This window comes from Oryza glaberrima, chromosome 8 (assembly GCF_000147395.1).
Source record: "Oryza glaberrima chromosome 8, OglaRS2, whole genome shotgun sequence".
Classification (NCBI taxonomy): Eukaryota; Viridiplantae; Streptophyta; class Magnoliopsida; order Poales; family Poaceae; genus Oryza; species Oryza glaberrima.
In genome coordinates, this window is record NC_068333.1 from 15,540,818 (window position 1) to 15,561,653 (window position 20,836).

At 44.8% G+C, this 20,836-nt stretch overlaps 3 protein-coding genes across 3 annotated transcripts; 2 read left to right on the plus strand and 1 right to left on the minus strand.

The window, feature by feature from the left end:
• The first annotated feature begins 2,487 nt into the window (after positions 1 to 2,487).
• Positions 2,488 to 9,042, plus strand: LOC127782175 (probable phospholipid-transporting ATPase 8). The gene is made up of 11 exons (XM_052309251.1): positions 2,488 to 3,136; positions 3,615 to 4,942; positions 5,028 to 5,138; positions 5,477 to 5,756; positions 6,031 to 6,119; positions 6,207 to 6,312; positions 6,570 to 6,776; positions 6,886 to 7,011; positions 7,476 to 7,574; positions 7,890 to 8,081; positions 8,177 to 9,042. Exons 1-11 carry the CDS (start codon positions 2,702 to 2,704, stop codon positions 8,693 to 8,695), a joined length of 3,492 nt encoding a protein of 1,163 aa, XP_052165211.1. The 5' UTR covers positions 2,488 to 2,701; the 3' UTR covers positions 8,696 to 9,042.
• Positions 9,043 to 10,814: 1,772 nt separating this feature from the next.
• On the plus strand, positions 10,815 to 14,859 carry LOC127782255 (phosphoglucan phosphatase LSF1, chloroplastic). The gene is made up of 10 exons (XM_052309376.1): positions 10,815 to 11,269; positions 11,712 to 11,818; positions 12,223 to 12,676; positions 12,807 to 12,878; positions 12,988 to 13,109; positions 13,264 to 13,479; positions 13,577 to 13,685; positions 13,803 to 13,915; positions 14,101 to 14,248; positions 14,467 to 14,859. Exons 1-10 carry the CDS (start codon positions 10,937 to 10,939, stop codon positions 14,587 to 14,589), a joined length of 1,797 nt encoding a protein of 598 aa, XP_052165336.1. The 5' UTR covers positions 10,815 to 10,936; the 3' UTR covers positions 14,590 to 14,859.
• Positions 14,726 to 16,545, minus strand: LOC127782256 (2-methylene-furan-3-one reductase). Its single transcript, XM_052309378.1, has 4 exons — positions 15,980 to 16,545; positions 15,561 to 15,884; positions 15,302 to 15,461; positions 14,726 to 15,197 (listed from the first exon to the last, which is right to left on the minus strand). Exons 1-4 carry the CDS (start codon positions 16,406 to 16,408, stop codon positions 14,932 to 14,934), a joined length of 1,179 nt encoding a protein of 392 aa, XP_052165338.1. The 5' UTR covers positions 16,409 to 16,545; the 3' UTR covers positions 14,726 to 14,931.
• Between the last annotated feature and the right edge of the window lie 4,291 nt (positions 16,546 to 20,836).

Here is a 20,836-nt window from a genome sequence, read left to right on the forward strand (position 1 = left end):
ATTATACTCAGTATGTACAATAAACAGACTATGGGTATGTTCCATACAGCTCTAACTCTAGGAGAGAGCTCTAGCTCCACCTCTTGGAGCTGGAGTCCAGCCAAACAGTTTCAGCTCCAAATAAAATGGGAGCAGAGCTAGGTAAGCGCTCTCACTAAATGAACTAAAGAGGTGGAGTTTGGTTTAGGCAGCTCCACAACTCCACTACAGGTTTAACTCCTGAAGCTAAATTTAGGAATTGGAGCTCTACCAAATAGACCCTATAAGTTAGCTATAAGCACATATGGAGGGGATAAGAGAGGAGAAAGGAGAGAGAAGAGAAACGAACTATAGATTTATAGCCAGCTGTAGCATGGACTCTAAAACATTACGTGTGTATGACATGTGGAAACAATTATTAATGATGTAGTATATATTTGTAGTTAACTATTGTATGAATTTGCTATTAGATTAAATATAAAGGGGGCATTTGCTTATTTGACCCTGTTTGACCCTACTTTTTGACCTTACTTTTTGAAGTTTGCTTATTTGACCCTCCTTTTCAAAAACGAAGCACCGGTCTAACCCTATTCCGTTTGGGTGAGTTAACGGTGTTAATTTAAGGGTAAATAGTCCATTTTGCCCTTGCTTATATCTTTCTTGTTTGACCCTATTATGTCATACCATGTATATATTCAAATATTTTGACATATTTGTAATAATTTTGGCTCAAGTTTGACAAATTTGTCACAAAATTGACAAATTTGAATAATTTGGATGCGGGCGACAGATCCGGCGATGGCTCAAGGCGCGGGCGGCGGATGCGGCGACGGCTCGAGGCGTGGGCGGTGGAGCTTGAGGCTTGGGGCGGCGGCGGAGAGGCAAGAGAGAGGGGCCCCGCCGCCGCCGCCGCCGCCGTTGCCTTCTACCTCTACCAGCGGACGCGGCGGGGCTCCGCATCACCCCGCCTTAGAGCGCAGCTGTCACCCCTCACCGCCCCCTCGCCGACGCCCCCTCAGAGCACCGCCACCGATGGCTCGAGGCGCGGGTGGCGGATCCAAAGGCGGCTCGGGGCACGGGCGGCGGATCTAGCGACGACGCGTGGTGCGGGCGATGGATTGGGCTTGGGGCGGCGGCGGAGAGGCAAGATAGAGGGGCCCCGCCGCCACCGTCGCCGCCGCCTTCTACCTCCACGAGCGGACGCCGGCGGGGCTCCGCATCACGCCGTTGACGCCCCCTCAGAGTGTGCCTCCGCCGCCCCCTCAGTGCACCGCCGCCGCCCCCTTGCCGACGCCCTCTCAGAGCGCCGCCGCCGCCGCCCCCACAGAGCATCGCCGCCGCACGAATCGCATGAGAGAGAGAGAGAGTTGCACGGTGGATGGATAGCCTTTATGAGGGTAATTTGGGTATTAGGAATATTAGTACCATTTTCTTTCTTTTTTTAATCCAACCCTAACGGAGTAGTGGAAAGGGGGTCAGACGGGAGCTTCGTTTTGAAAAAGGAGGGTCAAATAAGCAAACTTTAAAAAGTAGGGTCAAATTGGTGGGTCAAATAAGCAATTGTCCCAAATATAAATGATTTAGAGCTAGTAGTTGGCTATACTATTAAACTTACTCTTAACCAAATGGATCGGAGATACTTCCTCCGTCCCATTTTAAGTGTAGCGGTGATTTTCCGTACTTAATTTTGATCATCCGTCTTATTTGAAAACTTTTTTAAAAAAATTAAAAACATAAGTCACACATAAAATATTATTCATGTTTTATCATATCATAGTAATAAAAATACTAATTATAAAAGAATTTCAGATAAGACGAACGATTAAAATTAGATATGAAACTTATGGTTGTATTTAAAATGGGACGGAGAGAGTAGTACACATAGAACCAATTGTGAACAAGGTTGTCAGTATCCTGATTCGTATCCTAGTATCTTACGATACTACGATCCTACCAAGCCGAAACGATACCGATCCCATCTAATATCCTAATTTTCAGAGTATCTCGATCCTACTATTCATTACTATACGATTCTACGAAATCTTAGGTGGTATCCCGATTATACGATCCCTATGATATTACAAAAATATTATTTAAAATAATATGGTTTGAAAATAATGTAACTAAATATGCTCAAATTTATATGAAAATCAGTTAAATATATCAAAACCAACTTGGTTTCTCTTGATAAATGTCTCTATTTGCATGACATATATCATTATTATATTTTTTATATAGAATGGCTATATATAATTAATACATATTAATTAAACTTAAAAAAAGAAAATCTTATAGCATTACGATACTGCGATACGATCCTACGATATAATATTACTATGATCACAACGATATGATCTCGTATCCCGATTCAGTAGTCCTCCATGCTACTCCGAGTATCCTCCAGCGCGTCGCCACGTGCGGTGCGGGGCCCACGTCTCGCCCTCGCGCTTTCCAACGCGGCCGGGGGGTTCTTCTCTGGCCGTTGCGCCCTGCGCGTCGCGTTCGCCGTGGTGACGAAACGGAAAGGGGAGCCCTTTCTTCCCTCAGTTCCTCTCCTCCACCACTTCGCATCACACCCACCACCACCACCACCACCACCGCCCCACTCTCCCTCTCCCCTTCCCTTCCCTTCCCTTCCCCAGCAGTAGCCCTCCAGTCCACCACCCCAACCGCCAAACCCCTCTCCACCCCCAGATCCCCCTCCTCCTCCGCCTCGTCGGCCATGCGCCCCCCCGCCGCCTCCGCCGCCGACGAGCGCCCCCTCGTCGAGCTCGCCTCCGCCGCCGCGACCGCACCCGCGTCCACCGAGACCTCCACGTTCTCCTCCGCACCGGGATTCACCCGCGCGGTGCGCTGCAGCGGCGCGGGATGCTCATCCTCCTCCTCCTCGTCCTCATCCTCCTCCGACGAGGGTGGCGGTGGGGCGTACCCGGGGAACGCGATCTCGACGACCAAGTACACGGCGGCGAGCTTCGTGCCCAAGTCGCTGTTCGAGCAGTTCCGCCGCGCCGCCAACTGCTTCTTCCTCGTCGTCGCCTGCGTCTCCTTCAGCCCGCTCGCGCCGTACCGGGCCGTCTCCGTCCTCCTCCCGCTCGTCGTCGTCGTCGGGGCCGCCATGGCCAAGGAGGCCGTCGAGGACTGGCGGCGAAAGCAGCAGGTGCGGTTTGCCCTGCCACCTTCGCTACCCTACCGTTTTTGGTTAGCGGATCGGGCAATGGGAATGACGGCCTTTCTGGTCTTACTGTACATACATGTTACTTTCTTTATTTTCATAGGCGACCTATTGATTGTGATCTCAAATGGATGTTTATAATCGCAATAACTTTGCATTCATTTTTGTGTCTATGCTTGGTTCCACATTGTGTTGATGGTGCGTTCTTGCTACTTTGTGCTGTCCCGATTTTTTTTTTTTTGGCATCATTACCTGATTACCTGCAAATGCCAGTTCTGGGATGCTTGTATGGTAGGCTATTGGGGCATGTACTGTTTACTTCTTTTTGTTAGTACCGAACAGAATGTTGCAATATTGACTGATTTGATACATTTTAAACCGTTTGCACTCGATCGATATGTACAATATTGTTTTGGTAAATTGTTTGGCAAGTGTAAATTAGTTTTTTTTTGCTTTTGTTTAGGACATTGAAGTGAATAGCAGGAAGGTCGAGGTTTATGATGGCACCCAATCATTTCATCAGACAGAATGGAAGAAGCTTCAAGTTGGTGATATAGTTAAAGTGAAGAAAGATGAGTTCTTCCCTGCTGACCTTGTTTTGCTTTCTTCGAGCTATGAGGATGGAATATGTTATGTTGAGACAATGAATCTTGATGGAGAGACAAACTTGAAGCGAAAACAATCATTGGACGTGACTGTGGGCTTGAATGAGGATCATTCTTTCCACACCTTCAAGGCTTTCATTCAATGTGAGGATCCAAATGAGAAATTATATTCCTTTTTAGGGACATTGCACTATAATGGGCAACAATATCCTCTATCCCCACAACAGATCCTGTTAAGGGATTCAAAGCTTCGGAACACAAATCAAATTTATGGCATTGTAATTTTCACGGGGCATGACACAAAGGTAATGCAGAATGCAATGGAACCACCATCAAAGAGGAGTTCTGTTGAACGAAGAATGGATAAGATCATTTATCTTCTTTTTGTAATTCTCTTTGCTATTGCATCGTTTGGGTCGGTTATGTTTGGTATCAGAACGAGGGCTGAATTAAGTGCAGGGAACTATGCCTGGTACCTAAGGCCAGATAACTCAACTATGTACTTTGATCCAAACAGAGCAACATTAGCAGCTATTTGCCATTTTCTGACAAGTCTCATGCTGTATGTGTGCTTGGTGCCCATTTCCTTGTATATATCGATAGAGATCGTTAAAGTCTTACAGAGCACATTCATAAATCAAGACCAGAACATGTATTGCGAAGAGTCTGATAAACCAGCAAGGGCTCGCACATCAAATTTGAATGAGGAACTTGGTCAAGTGCACACCATACTCTCTGACAAAACAGGAACCTTAACATGTAATTCGATGGAGTTCCTGAAATGTTCCATTGCTGGTGTTGCTTATGGAAATAGGCCTATAGAAGTGCAGATGCCTTATGGAGGAATAGAGGAAGAATGTGTTGATATTGGGCAGAAGGGTGCTGTTAAATCTGTAAGACCGGTAAAGGGATTCAACTTTACTGATGACCGCTTGATGAATGGACAGTGGAGCAAAGAGTGCCATCAAGATGTTATAGAAATGTTTTTCCGTGTGTTAGCTGTCTGTCATACTGCAATTCCTGTTGCAGATAGAACTTCTGGTGGGATGTCTTATGAGGCGGAATCACCTGATGAAGGAGCTCTTGTTGCAGCTGCAAGGGAACTTGGTTTTGAATTTTATCATAGGTCACAGACAAGCATATCAGTGCATGAATATGATCCTGTCTTCGGTAGAAAGGTGGATAGGTGCTTATCGTTTCCACTGTTCTTAGTGCTTATTCTTCAAAATGGTGATGATTGCTTCCTACATGATGCCTAATTTTTATTTCAGAACCTATAAGCTACTGAACACCCTAGAGTTTAGCAGTGCCCGCAAGCGTATGTCTGTCATTGTGAGTACAGAAGAGGGTCGGCTATTTCTGTTCTGTAAAGGGGCAGACAGGTTTGATATGTTCCTTCTCACATGCGATGGAAATTTTTTACGCTTTATGAAATAGGGAATTGTTAGTTTATCTTTATTTATTGCACCCTTGATAAGTTCATCACATCTCCACATCACACTACTATTTTCTTGTAAACTGGGTCAGCCAATAGATTTTGTGTTACTACAGTTTTCTGTAGAGTGAAATAAGCTTGAATTGTCAACCTGTACTCTTGCAAGACACAAATTTCACATGCTAGCTTTTTGCTTCTAAAAGTTCTATTAATGTTATCTTCTATCTGCTGACATTTTATTCCTCAGCATTTGCTTAAAATTTATATTCTATCTTTGTGCTTCAGTGTTATTCTTGAGAGGCTCTCTAAGGATAATAGCAAAGCTTGTCTGACAAATACAAAGTGCCACATCGACGAGTATTCTGAGGCAGGTTTGCGGACTCTGGCACTTGCATATCGTGAACTTACTGAGGACGAGTATGTTGCGTGGAATATGGAGTACTCAGCTGCAAAGAATTCTGTACATAATGATCATGATGTAGCTGTCGAGAAGGCATCAGAAAATATCGAGAAAGATTTGGTTCTTTTAGGTGCTACTGCTGTGGAGGACAGATTGCAAAAGGGGGTATGTCGATTTCATTTGAGACTTTAAAGTTATCCTCTTCTCTTTTTTTTTTCATTTACTATGCTTGCTCACGGTGTAACATGGCCTCCTGTTCAGTCTGAAAAGCCCCAAATGATTTTTCTATTTGGTTGCTGTCACATAGCTTGCACTTTTCATATTTTGTGCGGTTGCTCTCGTATCTGTTGATGGTAATTTCTCCTGAATTTTTTCGTACGTAGACAAAGCACCCTACTCATTTTGTGGGACATGTTCAATGCATGTGTTGACTCTGTAGGTCCCAGAGTGTATTCACAAACTAGCTCAAGCTGGAATTAAGATCTGGATTCTCACAGGTGACAAATTGGAGACAGCTGTCAACATAGGGTTAGTACCATATGTTGCTTACGTTCCTGACAAGTAAGATCTCACAGGACTATATAGTTTTCACACATATTTGTGCTTGATATGCAGTTATGCTTGCAACCTTTTGAGGAAAGGGATGGAGGAAGTTTATATAACTCTGGATAACCCAGGCACGAATGTTCCTGAGGAACACAATGGAGAAAGCAGTGGAATGGTATATAAATATTTAACTAAGAGTGGATGCATTGACCTATTTGCAGTTATTTTCATGTCAGCACAATAACAGAATTTTAAGCTGTTCTTAAAATAACAGTATGTAACTGCTAAATATGAGTATTTAATGTGCACGACAACGTCAATTAGTATGAATACATCTTGTCATCTTGAAAGCAAATAAAACAGAGGATGTATAGTATCAGTTTACTTCATGTGCACTCTACTGTTTCTTACCTTCTGTATTTGCTCATGTAGGCTCCATACGAACAAATTGGTAGAAAGTTAGAAGATGCTCGAAGGCAAATTTTGCAGAAAGGAACTTCAGCCCCTTTTGCCCTTATAATTGATGGCAATGCTCTAACACATGCTCTCATGGGTGGTCTTAAAACCGCATTTCTGGATCTAGCAGTTGATTGTGCGTCTGTTTTATGCTGTCGCATATCCCCGAAACAGAAAGCGCTGGTGAGTAGTAAGCACCAGGTGCTGCTTCATCAATTATTTCTAACAAGATAATGTGGATATATCCACATTTCTATCTTTAAATGCTATTGGCTATTTGGAAGAATTGCAGATTACCAGACTGGTTAAAAATAGGATAAGGAAAACCACACTAGCAATTGGCGATGGAGCAAATGATGTTGGTATGCTACAGGAGGCTGACATTGGGGTTGGAATAAGTGGTGCTGAAGGAATGCAGGTCTGTAGTTTTGCATACGACGCTTTTTTTGGTCTTCTGTTTTAGGGAAGGCAGTATGGGGGAGCATGCTTCTAGAATATATTAGAATAGGTTTAAACTTTACAGATATATAATTAAAAAGACAAATAAAGATTACATTCAATGGCAATATTTCCAATTCAATAGTTGTGCTTAGACAGTACAAACTATATATATTTTTCCTCGTTACAAACTATTACTACCTCTGTTTTGAAATGTATGATGTTGTTGACTTGTGGATATAACATTTGACCATTCATCTTATTTAAAAAAATCGTTTACTCCGTATTTTGTTGCGAACTTATATTTTTGCATATTTACAATTAATTTTTCATAAGGCGAATGGTTAAATGTCATTTTCAAAAGTCAACAGCGTCATACATTTAAAAACAGCGGTAGTATAAGGTTTATCTGTTTTCTGACGTTTGATTTGCTTTGTATTGCAGGCTGTGATGGCAAGTGACTTTGCAATAGCTCAATTTCGTTTTTTAGAACGGTTACTCCTTGTCCATGGTCATTGGTGTTATCGCCGAATTGCAGCGATGGTAAAGTGCTTCCATCTCTGTTACAATTTTACGGTCTATGAGGTCACTTAAATATTGCAGACATGTTACAGTTTTCCTTTCAATAATTGAAGGTTCCTTGGTTTACATATAGACTTTCCATACAGCATACCTGCTGTAGTGTACAGCATCTTATGCAGTTTCTTATTTTAGAGATTCTGTTATACTTGTTGATATTTTCATCACTATGAAATACTTCCTCCGTTTCACAATGTAAGTCATTCTAAGGTTTATATGTCATAATTAATAGCACTTCCAATCTGACCACTTGATATATTCTGTTTGTGCTATGAACAGATATGCTACTTTTTCTTCAAGAATATCACATTTGGCTTTACACTTTTCTGGTTTGAGGCTCATGCTATGTTCTCAGCCCAACCTGGTTACAACGATTGGTTCATATCTTTCTACAATGTTGCCTTTACATCTCTCCCGGTCATTGCTCTAGGTGTCTTTGATAAAGATGTCTCTTCCCGTGTTTGCCTCGAGGTACATAATCTCCCAGGCTTGTGCAGTCGTAATGTACACCTGGCCTTACTTCAGAGCTGGTTTGGTATTTGTGCTGAGTCCTTGGCATATTTCAGGTCCCTTCATTACATCAAGATGGCGTGAATAATTTATTCTTCAGCTGGTCTCGTATACTCAGTTGGATGCTGAACGGAGTTTGCTGTTCAATAATAATATACTTTGGAGCCCTCCATGCTGTCCTCATTCAAGCTGTCCGACAGGATGGCCACGTTGCTGGATTTGACATCCTTGGAGTGACTATGTATACTTGCGTAGTTTGGACTGTCAACTGCCAACTAGCACTCTACATCAGCTACTTCACCTGGATACAGCATTTCGTCATCTGGGGCAGCATACTGATTTGGTACACTTTTCTGGTCATCTACGGCTCGTTTCCTCCAACAATATCAACCAGCGCATATCATGTTTTCTGGGAAGCTTGCGCTTCTAGCCCTTTATACTGGTTATCCACTCTAGTCATTGTTGTGACAGCCTTGATCCCATACTTCCTCTACAAAATCACACAGTCGCTGTTTTGTCCACAGCATTGTGATCAAGTTCAGAGACCTAACTCAAAAGAATTGGTGGCTCAATAATTATGGGACTGAAGGGGCTCAATTGAGAGATTGCTATGGTATCCTAACAACTTTACAGTTCAGTTTATAAACCATGATATTTTAGATGGTGAATATAGTATCAAAACAAAAATAGCTAGTTAATGCGTTAGAGTTAGATTGTGTACATACTTGAGCTCATACCCAAAAAATTAGAGTCGGGCTATAGTGTTGCATGAGTTGATATGGGAATGGAAGTGGCTGCTTCGACAGGCTCATTGTTTCCATTATACTGGTAAAGTACAGTTGCCTTTGTGGGGAACTTGTGTTTTTGGACACAAGGCTGATTTTTTTGCTGCTCAACAAACCCGTGAGTTCACTCTTGGTCCTCTGATATGGCTCGTCCTTTTTTTTTGTTTATTAGTAATCATGGTTGTAATTTGGTTGCCAGGAGGGATGAGATCTGTCGGCTTGTGCTTTGTACAGCCGAATGAGATGTTTATTCCCCCTTTTATGCACCATCATTGTAATTAAGTTTAAGCAGATAATGTTGGCGTTTTTTTGTGAGGCCAAATGCTGTTCTTACGTGAGACCAATCTTTCTTAGCCTGCCGTTAAGTGGTAAATCGGATGTTGATGTTCCATAGCTTTCAAGATGATTACAAGGATTGGACTGTGGTGTGGACTTGTGCAGTTGTGCCTGGACTTATTCAAGACTTGTAAAAATGAAAAGAAAACAAATGCAGGGAATCTCTCTTTTCCTTGTAGGAATTGAATTGTGCTCCATGGACTGTAATGTTATAGAGGTGATTGGAATTTGGATTTCAAACTCGAGAGTACTTAATAAGGAGAGAAAAAAAAACAAGTTGTCCAAGGGCCTGTTCACTTTGCTGCCATTTTCAACCTTATCAAATTTTGGTAAAGTTGTCAAAAAAGTGGCTACATTTAGTTTGCTACTAAATTTTGGTAACTATATAAGAAATCATGTTAAAATTTGGCAAGTTTGCTAAAATTTTAGCAACTATACCAAAATTTGGCAATACCAAAATTTGGTAAGTTTTTTTTTTTGGCATCAAAGTGAACAGGCCCCAAGTTCATCCTACCATTTTCTCCTTTTCTTTTTTGAATTACCATTTTTATTTTTTTTAATCGAATGTTCCACTCAATTATGTTTATACTCCCTTCGTTTCACAGTGTAAGACTTTCTAGTATTGCCTACATACATGTAGATGTTAATGAATCTAAACACATATATATGTCTAGATTTATTAACATCTAAATAAATGTGGGCAATGCTAGAAAGTCTTACATTGTGAAACGGATGAGTATAATATTTCTTATATATGTGTAGTATCTATAACTTACCAACGCTGTCCAGGTTAATGACTATATCTTATTTTTAATTAGGAATGTACTCTATCCATCTCTTTAGTGGAGTATGGAGTTATGTACAGGTATTAAGGATATGTTTTTGGAGGGTTTAAAATTCTTAGAAGTAGTGGGTTGATAGTTAACTTATAAGAATATAAAAAAGCTGAAAAAAACCAACCTTACTTTTAGTTTATTTTATGGATTATTTATTTAGAGCCTGAACGAAAAGAGTTTTGTGAGAAGCTCTCCAAACATGTCTAAGAAAACACATGATGAAATTAAATGAGAGATGCCATTATGATTGGTTAAAAGGAGATATGTAAAGTAATTGCTGTATTTGAGAATGCTGGTGGTGGTTACATCTTGAAATAAATAGACAAGAATTACTCCTATACACTGTTAATAAAGCGTACTACTTTTCTTGGAAAAAAAGAATTCCACGTCATATCCACCCAACTCCTCTATAGTATAGCCCATTACTAGCTCCAATTCATTTATAACCAATCTAATAGCCAATTCATACAGTAGTTGCTTACCATACTATTAATATATAGTTCGACCTAGCTGGCTACATATTTGTAGCTCGCTACATTTTTTTTAATTTTTTATTTTATTAAAATATGTTTATAGATGGTTAATAGTATGCTATTGTACCTACTTTCGGGGGCCACGTGAAGCCGGCAAGCCGCACGGCACGGCACGAGGTGATCGCGCCGAGAGGAAAAATATCACCAAAAACCGAAGAGAGCGGGACCCACACCCCCCGCGCGCAAACTCCCAAACCGCTTTCCTTTCCACACACTTCCCAACCCATCCCCCTCCCTCCGCAGTCTTCCCCTCTCCCCTCCGATCCCTCACCGCCGCTTCTCTCCCCTCCTCCTCCGACGAGAACCGATCGCCGACCCCGCCGGCCATGGCGCTCCATCTCACCGCCGCCCCGACCATTGCACCCTCCGCGGCCGCCGCCTGCAGGTCGCTGGCGCCGCCTCTCCCCGCCGTTTCGTGCTCGACTAGTAGGAGGGGGTGGAGGAGGAGGAGGCGGTGTGTCTCGGTGGTGGCCATGGCGGCGGCGGCGGACGGGGAGATGCGGCATGGGCACGCGGCGGAGGCTGGCGGTGGTGGTGCTGGGACTGGCACTGGGAGGATGAACCTCAACGAGTACATGGTCGCCGTCGACCGCCCGCTCGGCGTCCGCTTCGCGCTCGCCGTCGACGGCCGCGTCTTCGTCCACTCCCTCAAGAAAGGGGTAAGCATTTGTATCATCTCCGGCTCGCCCGCTGCGGTTACGACACTTCTTCATTTGTTTACTGTTTAGCGCAATCCATCCAGTCTGCTGCTGCTCAATGCTCACCTCATCCCACTTCACTTGGTAGTTGGTGCTGTGCAATTGCCACAGCTCCTGCTGCGCAGCAAAATTCACAGGCAGCATCATGCTGCCCACGTTGGTGTTTACGGCATTTCATTTCATCTGATGTGAATTTTACTGTAACCACTCGATGTTAGTGTCATGAGCAAGGGGGATACTGGGAAATTGTCGTCTGGTCAATAGTTGACATACTAGTTTACTTAACTTTTCTTCTTGTTCGTTGTGGAACTAAGATTTTTATCATTTTTAACTATCTCTAGTTGGGTATGGTTGTGGAGGCCTTGCAATTTTGCTGACTGTTGGTGCTGCATCCGTGTGACAGGGGAATGCGGAGAAATCACGGATTATCATGGTAGGGGACACTCTGAAGAAGGCTGGCAGTCGTGAGGGCGTGGGTCTTGTTGACATCAGAGACCTAGGTGACACGGAGTACGGAACTAGTAAAGTTTCTCTAGCTGAAACAGTATTCCTTTGCTCTTCTGTCTACATCATTTTCTGCAAAATTTAATAAAAAAAATGTGACATGACTGTTTGGAACTAGTAAGATGTACTGTATCTATTGGAACTTAGAGCTCATATTTGATTACATTTGATAATTTAAGGTCACGTCAAAATTTTATGACTGTAAGATGATGTAAAATGGTTTAGTTCAAATGTTCCAGAAATCAGAAGCTCTGCACAGAATAGAGTTAGCAAATGTGACAAGTGCAACATTGGCAATGTCTAAATATTACATGTCAACTAAAAAATAATACCAGCAGTGGAGTAACATTTCTAGTTGATTGTCAAAATGAATACAACTTTTCTTATGTTGCCTTTCAACTTTCATGTAGAATGGTGTTGAAGGAAACGTCAGGGCCATGCGATCTTGTCCTTGAGAGGCCATTTGCTCCTTTCCCGATACATCAGTTGCATCAAAATGAAGATTATCATCTCCTATTTAACAAGGGTAGGGTTCCTCTTACTAGCTGGAACGGTGCTCTATTATCATCAAAGCTGAATGAATCATCTGAGGGGAACGGAAATCCTGGATTTGCCATATTTTCGCCAAGGCTGCTAAATTCACATGGATGGGCAGTTTTGTCTAGTGAGCAAGATGGACTTAATCAGCGCAGTACTAGCCTTGCAAATCGTATAAGTGAGATTGTTGGTTTGTACTCTGATGAGGATGATGCAGATACTGAATGGGCACATGGTAGCTTTCCTTTGGAAGAGTACATTAAAGCACTAGACCGTGCTAAAGGTGAACTGTACTACAATCATTCACTTGGTATGCAATACAGCAAGGTAATTGTCCTCCTATAACTAATTAGTTCTTGGATGTGCATCAAAAGATTTTAATATTAACAGTGTTTTTGTCTTGTTGATATCCTCTCAGGACTTTAAGCTTACTCATTTTCCGTATATTTTTTAACAGATCACAGAACAAATATTTGTTGGATCATGCCTACAAACAGAAAGAGATGTGAAAATGCTATCAGAGACTATGGTAGGTTCCTCACATATGCAATGACAAATCTCATAACTGGTACTTCGAAAGGCTTTTTGCGTGTCCTTTAATTATCAAATTAAGTTTCTGATATTTCAAAAGGCTTCAGGGTATCACTGCTGTTCTGAATTTTCAAAGTGAAAGTGAGCGCACCAATTGGGGAATCAATTCAGAGGCAATCAACAATTCTTGTCGCGAGAACAACATTTTGATGGTTAACTACCCTATACGGTAGGATATGGTTTTCTCTTTTTGTAAAAGATCATAGTGAAAAACCTATTTGACTCTTGTAGCATAATATATTTGTAGTTGTTATTGGCATGCTAAGCTTATCAGTCTAATATTCATCAAACTCTAAGTGGCATTTCTGATTTAATTTTTTCAGAGAGGTTGATTCAATGGACCTGAGGAAGAAGCTTCCTTTCTGTGTTGGTCTTCTACTGCGGCTTATAAGGAAGAACTACCGCATATATGTGACTTGTACCACTGGATATGATAGATCACCAGCATGTGTGATTGCATATCTACATTGGGTGCAGGATACGCCTCTCCATATTGCTCACAAGTTCATCACTGGTTTGCACTCCTGTAGACCTGACAGGTGTTGTTAGTTGACATAATTTTCTTAATTGTCTGGGCTTGATCCATCTGCATAAGCAGTGTTGATCCTTAATGTCCACATTTGTCTGAATATGCAGAGCTGCAATTGTGTGGGCAACATGGGATCTCATTGCACTAGTTGAAAACGGAAGACATGATGGTACTCCCACACATTCAGTATGCTTTGTTTGGAACAGTGGTCGGGAGGTACATTTTGCCTAATGCGGAATGCATCAATTAGCAGTGTACTTTTTGTCTAAAAAATCACTATTTTAGCTTGATATTCAGTAAACTGATGAAGTTGAATGCACAATTTTTTTCTAGGGTGAGGATGTGGAATTGGTGGGGGATTTTACAAGTAACTGGAAAGACAAAGTAAAGTGTAACCACAAAGGTGGGTCAAGATATGAAGCTGAAATTCGACTTCGACATGGGAAGTAAGTAGTCAATCCTTCGATCTTATATTTTCTAACCCAGAAGCATGTAACATTCTTATATGCCTTGGGCTCAACTTCATCATTGGCTGAAAAGGATAAGGAACATCATCTTCCTTCCATTTCTCCATTTCTGATCCCTTCACTGCTGATCAAGAGTTATCTGCAACTAACAACATTTTATTCAGGTACTATTACAAATTCATAGCAGGGGGCCAGTGGAGGCACTCGACTTCATTGCCAACAGAGACTGATGAACATGGGAATGTCAACAATGTTATCAGGGTTGGTGACATCGCTCGTATTCGGCCTGCTCCCAGCCAACTGCAGATAAGGGTATGCATCCCCAATTACTCACTTGCTCTAGTGACCCCAACTGAGAATATTTGTGTCTTAGCCCACCTGCCTATATGTACGCCAGACATTCATTCTCCTCGCTCCATTGCTCCATTGTATCATTCATGCATATCAATTTTTATAGGTATATCTTATTCGATTTTTTTAATAGGTATAGGTTTAACATATAAAAAAAATTGTGTTTTCTCCCATGTCAGGACCCAACTGTTGTCAAGGTCATAGAGAGGGCACTAACTGAGGACGAGCGATTCTTACTGGCCTTCGCTGCACGCCGCATGGCATTTGCAATCTGCCCAATCAGATTGTCTCCCAAGCAATGAACACATCATAATACCTACTGAGATGAACTGCAGCGAAAATTTCAGCCCTTTCAAGACGAACTGAGGCGCGGTATATCGATGTTCCTTCCCTTACATAGCAAAACTCATGTAACATTGGGACATTCGGGGCACCACCTGCCTGTTCAAATCAACTGGACATTGCTAGAGAGGGGTTGTGGACATTGCTCAGCAGTTCATCACAGTGCGTACAACTTGTGTAACAGTGTAACTCTATGAACTGTAATATGAGATAAACTTCATTTTGGCCTATGCTGACACACTTCAGAATCAGAATCTCAGGTGCGAGAGACCATCATAAGCTCTGCCATTGATGTCAAGCTCTCATGGAATGGGTGAGATGACAACTTTCCCGGTGGCTCTCCCTGTCTCGAGGTAGGAGAAGGCCTCCACAACCTGTGAGAAGGCGAATGGCCCCTTGGGGTCCACCAGCGGCTTCACCTTCCCGGACTCCAGGTATGGGTTGAGCTTCTCCAACACCGACCCGTCGGAGGTGACCACGAACCGGAACCCCGGCGGCACGACGGCGCCGGTGAGCACCACCACGCTGCCCCCTTCCTTCACCACCTTGACGGCCTTCTCGCCCTGGCCTGGAACACCATGGAAGAAGAAGAAGGTAGCCAGGTACATATGTAATTAGTTGAGGGGTTTGAGGTTGGCATCTCGCCGGCGGTGAGTGGAGAGGGGGTCTTACCGACGGCGTCGAGGACGACGTCGTACTTGTCCGGCAGGTCCTCGAAGTTCTCCTTGGTGTAGTCGATGGCGACGTCGGCGCCGAGGCTCTTGAGGAGCTCCAGCTTGGGCGTGCTCGCCGTCGCCGCCACCTTGGACGCGCCGTACACGTGCTTGGCCAGCTGCAACGTACGGGAAGTTCGTTCAGGCCACGTGAATGTTTGGTGCAAATTAAGCTGATGGATGCTAATGCAGTGGTGGTGGGTGTCTGGCTGATTGACCTGGATGGCGAGGGAGCCGACGCCGCCGGCGCCGCCGAGGATGAGGATGGACTTGCCGGCGGAGAAGCCGGCGCGCTCGAGGCCCTCGTGGGCGGTCTCGACGGCGAGCGGCAGCCCGGCGGCCTGCGCGAAGCCGAGGCTCTTGGGCTTGAGCGCCAGCAGCTTCTCCTCCACGGCGGTGTACTCCGCCAGCGACCCCGACTGCTTGGGCCCCTCCAGCGCCTTCTCGCTGATGTTGCCGTACACCTCGTCCCCTTCCTTCAGCCCCTTCACCTTCCTCCCGGCCTTCACCACCACGCCGGCCACGTCGTACCCCGGCACCGTCTGCGCCGCGCGTCACCATCAGCAGCTCAGCAATGGCGAAGGAGATTGGAATGCCATGTGCAGGAAGGATTAATAATTTGAGGAGAGGTGATCACCGGGAGAGGGGAGTCGGTGGCCTTGAACTTGCCGGCGCGGCGCTTGGCGTCGACGGGGTTGAGCGCGGCGGCGGCGACGCGCACCAGCACCTGGTCGTCGGCGATGTCCGGCACCGCCGCGGCCTCGTTGAGCTTGAGCACGCTGCCGTCCCCGTACTCGTCGTACGCCCACGCCTTCATCGTCGCGGGCACCTCGCCGGCCTCCGCCGTGGTCACCGCCGGGGACGAAGACGACGACGACGACGCCGCCACCACGCACCGGCCGCCACTCGCCGATCTCCTCGACACGGCAGCAATGGCGCCACTCCTCGCCGCCGCGGCCACCGGGACCGAGGCAGCGGCGGCGAGCTTAGCGGTGGCCGGCGGGAAGAGCGGGGAGCCGGTGGTGCATGGGTTGGCGAGCACCGACGAGGAGAGGAGGGATTGCATCGTCGTAGTCGTCGTCTCCTTGCTCTTGGTCTGCTCTGATTTGCGCTGCTCTGCTGTGTTGAGTGTTGAGGAAGTGAGGTGTTATCCGTTGTGGCGGGAAGGAGTGGAGGGAAATACACGGATGTGGAGAGGGATTCGATGATTCAGTGGAACCTTCGGGAGGAGCAAATCAGTTTGTGGTTCATTTTGAATGCGGACAGATGGTATGTCCATGTTCGTTCCTACCAGTGAATCTCGGCCCGCTCGGTTAATTCCATGGAAGTTTCTAGTAATATATTTTTTAAATAACACGGTACAAAATTGGCACACGAACACACCCAGAAGATGTGAGGAATTCTCCAGTCACAAGTGAGAACGACACGACAAGTGGTATTTAAGTCATCCAATTGGCGATTGCGGATCGCAATGGTATATGCCTCATGATAACCGTATAGTTTTTACGGGGAAAAAGTACGAATTACCCCCTGAACTATCACGGTCGACCAAATTACCCCCCTAAACTCGAAAACCAGACATTGCTCACCCCGAACTTTCAATACCGGACGAATTACCCCCCTCGACCCAATCCGGAGCGGTTTTGTCCTACGTGGCGTACACATGGCAATCCAGTCAGCATTTTCTTTTTTAAAATGTTGTGGGACCCATATGTCATGCATCCCCTTCCCCTCTTCCTCTCTCTCTCTCACGGGGTGCGAGGGGGTGGGGGGGGAGGTGGGCAGCGGCGGCGGCGGCGGGCGCGGCTGGGTGGCGAGTGGCAGCGGCGACGCCACCTCCTCACCGCAGCCGCTCCACCTCTTCCCTTCCCCTTCTTCCTCCAGGTCCGGCGGTGACGGCGCGGAGGAGCCGCCGTGGGGGCGTTGTCCTCCGTGTCGCAGCCGGCGTTCGCGCACAACGCGCGCGTGGCGGCCGCCGCGGCGTTCCTGCTCGACCTCGGGGGCCTCCTGGTGTTCGTCGTGCTGCATTGGCCATGCCTGTGCGTGCTATTGGGGGATTGATTGGTTTTGGTCTGGAACGATTCGGGCGCCATGATCCGGAGGAGGATTCAGTGAACTTCCCTCGCGGTTGCTCCGACCAAATTTTCACGGCCACATTTTTCTTTCGGTGGATGGTTTTTGTGTCATGGGGAGTTGCAGCGAATGGATGCGATGTAGCCATGCGTGATTCTTGCGAGGTCGAAGGGCAGAGTGATGGATCTAGTAAAAGAAGTGAAAGTTTTCCTATCTGATTATCTCGTCCTCCATATGCTGTGCTAATTCTGGTTAAAGTGAGTGCCGACGGTTAAAGTTCTTTTCATTCATACTTTAGCAAAGCACACCAGTAATGCAAACAGTCTTATTCTTATGTGATGATACCTTCAGTGCAAAAGTTATTCTGAAGACTGACAAGTCGGCAGCGAGAGGAGGAAGAAGGGGAGAGGCCGGCAGCTGGCCAAGGAGAGCTCCTCGTCGTCGTCCGTGGCCTCGTCGACGGCGTCGTGGGCCAGCGGCTCCACCGTCATGGACTGGGTGAGCCCTGAGACACCGTCTCGCGCCGCTGCCCACTGCCCGGCCCGCGCGCCGCCGTCTGCCGCTCCCTCGTCTCGCACCGCCGCCTCACCTCGCGCCCCCGCCTGCCCCTCCGCGCCGTGAAGGTGAGGTCGGAGCGGTCGCAGCCGCGGTCGACGGAGACCACCACCTTGGCACCGAGGTGCTTCACGAGGCAGACGGCCACGGCGTTGCCGAGAAGAAGAACGCCACGTCGGCGGCGATGAGCGTGGCCCGGTCTCTGCGGCCACCGCGGCTAGCATCGAGCATGGCGACGAGCTCCTACCGGTTCCCCCTCCTCATTTCGCGTCGTCGCCGCCGCACACCGCCGTGCCCGTGCGCGCCTGCGGCCACGCGAGCGAGAGATTGGGAATAACTGAATAAGTGAAGAGTAGGTATGACAGGTGGGTCCCACCATTTTTTTTAATGAAAAATGCTGACTGGATTGCCACGCGAACGCCACGTAGGACAAAACAGCTCTAGATTGAATTGAGGGGGGGTAATTCATCCGGTACTAAAAGTTCAGAGTGATCGATATCTATTTTTCTAGTTCAGGGGTGCAATTCGGTCGACCACGATAGTTCAGGGGGGTATTTCGTACTTTTTCCTTTTTACGGTAATGCGTACTACTCCCTCTGTTTTATAATGTAAGTCATTCTAATATTTCCCACATTCATATTGATGTATGAATATAGAAAATGCTAGAATGAGTTATATTGTGAAAGAGAGGAAGTAGTTACCTAGGTAACCGTCAATACCTTGCGGATCGCACTAGTATTTTTACGGTAATGTGCAGCTAGGAGGTTGGACGTTCTCGTGCGTTGGATCGATCAGAGAGGAAGGCGCCTCTACTTGCTCAAAGTTGGATCGACCAAACGAGGAAGGCCTAATTATGTACGGGCCGAGCGAACACCTTGCTCTGGGCCCGTTTCTTGCAGCCCATACACATTTGATATGACATGCCGTATAACTACTTGCTAGCTCTCTCAAACGTGCTCAATTATTGTGCGGCTTTCAATTATTGTCACTTTTAACCTTATTAAAGTTTGATGTTACTAAATTTTGGTAAGATAATAAACTAAATATGATGTTTCCAATGACATTATACTAAAATTTGGTAGTTTCAAAATTTTCCTCTCGTAAAGACACTACCAAAATTTAAAAGGGCATAAAACTAAACATCTCTAAGGCTGTGTTCGGATCCACCTTTTCCCAATCCCTCTCCTTCGTTTTCCGCACGCACGCTTTTCAAACTACTAAACGGTGTGTTTTTTTACAAAAAGTTTCTATACGAAAGTTGCTTAAAAAAATCAAATTAATCCATTTTTGAAAAAAATAGCAAATACTTAATTAGTCACGCACTAATGGATCGCTCCGTTTTTCGTGCGGAGGAGATTAGTTCCCAACCGGTTCTACCGAACTCAGCCTAAAGCTACCAAGATTCAGTAATGTTAAAATTTATCAAACATTGGTATAACTAAAATTTAGTAAGGTTAATCTTAACAATAAAATAAACAGACCCTCTTTCAGTCCACCATGCATGCATGTCCCGTATAAATGCCAATCCACATTCAATTTTTCAGGAATATCCACATAGGGAAAGAGAGCAAAGTCACCAACATCACGAGTAGTACTTCCTCCGTTTCATATTATAAGACTTTCTAGCATAGCCCACATTCATATATATGTTAATGAATCTAGACATATGTGTGTGCCTAGATTCATTAATATTTATATGAATGTGAGTAATGCTAGAAAGTCTTATAATATAAAACATAGGTAATACAAACTTAACAGCAACAAAGAATAACTAGGGAAGTCGTGGCCGGTCTGATTTGCTCCAGCCATTAATTCCATGATTCATCATTAGCACAATCTCTTCTAGCTCCAGCTCCGGCATGCTCCAAGGAGCCCTCCAAGTTGGCGTTTTAGGTTATAGTAGGAGTGTGAGGGAGGAAGGGGCAGTTTCTCGGGTTCAAACTTCGATCTTGTTTTATCCAATGAACTACAAAATGATGAACTAATATAACATTAGGATTTTTTTTCTAAAAAGATATATAAGGTAGTTCTAAAAGTATAACCACAAAGAGCAAATTTCTAATTATGGTTCATGAAAGGTGACTATTTATTACTGTAAAATTTGGTACCTAGTATCTAAGTAAAATTTACACTATAAAGCGTGGTATTTCTCGGTACCTATACCATAAAATTAATTTCTCATCAAGGAAGACAGAAGAAACCCTGGAGCATTAATTTCAAAGAGATAGTTTCTTGTATATCCTAAACATCTAGCGAGTTCCTTCCATGTCCCCATATCCCCAGAGTTTTGTTTCTTTTCTTATATACTCTCGAATTTTAGTTTTGATCCTTTTATATCCTTTTCGTTAGTTGAATGTTGGTTGATCAAATAGATAGTTCGATCCAATAGCATAGGAAATATACCGGTACTATAAATAGAATAAAAATTTCCCGCTTTCAACCAGAAGTACAAGCCACCCATTTTCCATGGATCCCTAGCACTTTCATCATATTTTGAGCAACTAGTGTTAGCTCTAATTAGAGAATTTCTTCTCGGACTAATTTCCCTAGCTTGTCTTCTTTCTTCCCATCCCCATCGTGCAAGCAGCCAGCCGCCAATCCCCTCCACCCATCGCTAGCCGCCATTATTGAGCAAGTAGCGCGCCTCCACCATCTCCCCTCCGCCCGCCGCATGCAAGCGTCATTCTCAAACAGTCTTAGGCCAACAACAATTCAGCAAACATGGTACCAATCGTAATATGCCCTAATCTATTACTATTCGGTAAAATCATCTTACACACCCACAATTTTTCATTCTTTGATCTCCATTCATGCACCGTGGTTAGTATTTAATAGTAGGAACAAACAGAGGCTACAAATCGACTGG

What these genes read in the sequence shown, in the direction of transcription:
- LOC127782255 (XM_052309376.1), top strand. Translation starts at nt 10,937, where the DNA reads ATGGCGCTCCATCTCACCGCCGCCCCGACCATTGCACCCTCCGCGGCC. An exon ending in AAATGCTATCAGAGACTATG is followed by an intron (nt 12,879 to 12,987) that starts GTAGGTTCCTCA and finishes AAAAGGCTTCAG; the next exon opens with GGTATCACTGCTGTTCTGAA. An exon ending in TTTGGAACAGTGGTCGGGAG is followed by an intron (nt 13,686 to 13,802) that starts GTACATTTTGCC and finishes ATTTTTTTCTAG; the next exon opens with GGTGAGGATGTGGAATTGGT.
- LOC127782256 (XM_052309378.1), bottom strand. Translation starts at nt 16,408, where the DNA reads ATGCAATCCCTCCTCTCCTCGTCGGTGCTCGCCAACCCATGCACCACC. An exon ending in CCACCGACTCCCCTCTCCCG is followed by an intron (nt 15,885 to 15,979) that starts GTGATCACCTCT and finishes CGCGCGGCGCAG; the next exon opens with ACGGTGCCGGGGTACGACGT. An exon ending in TCGGCTCCCTCGCCATCCAG is followed by an intron (nt 15,462 to 15,560) that starts GTCAATCAGCCA and finishes CGTACGTTGCAG; the next exon opens with CTGGCCAAGCACGTGTACGG.
- LOC127782175 (XM_052309251.1), top strand. Translation starts at nt 2,702, where the DNA reads ATGCGCCCCCCCGCCGCCTCCGCCGCCGACGAGCGCCCCCTCGTCGAG. An exon ending in AGGACAGATTGCAAAAGGGG is followed by an intron (nt 5,757 to 6,030) that starts GTATGTCGATTT and finishes TTGACTCTGTAG; the next exon opens with GTCCCAGAGTGTATTCACAA. An exon ending in GTGGTGCTGAAGGAATGCAG is followed by an intron (nt 7,012 to 7,475) that starts GTCTGTAGTTTT and finishes TTTGTATTGCAG; the next exon opens with GCTGTGATGGCAAGTGACTT.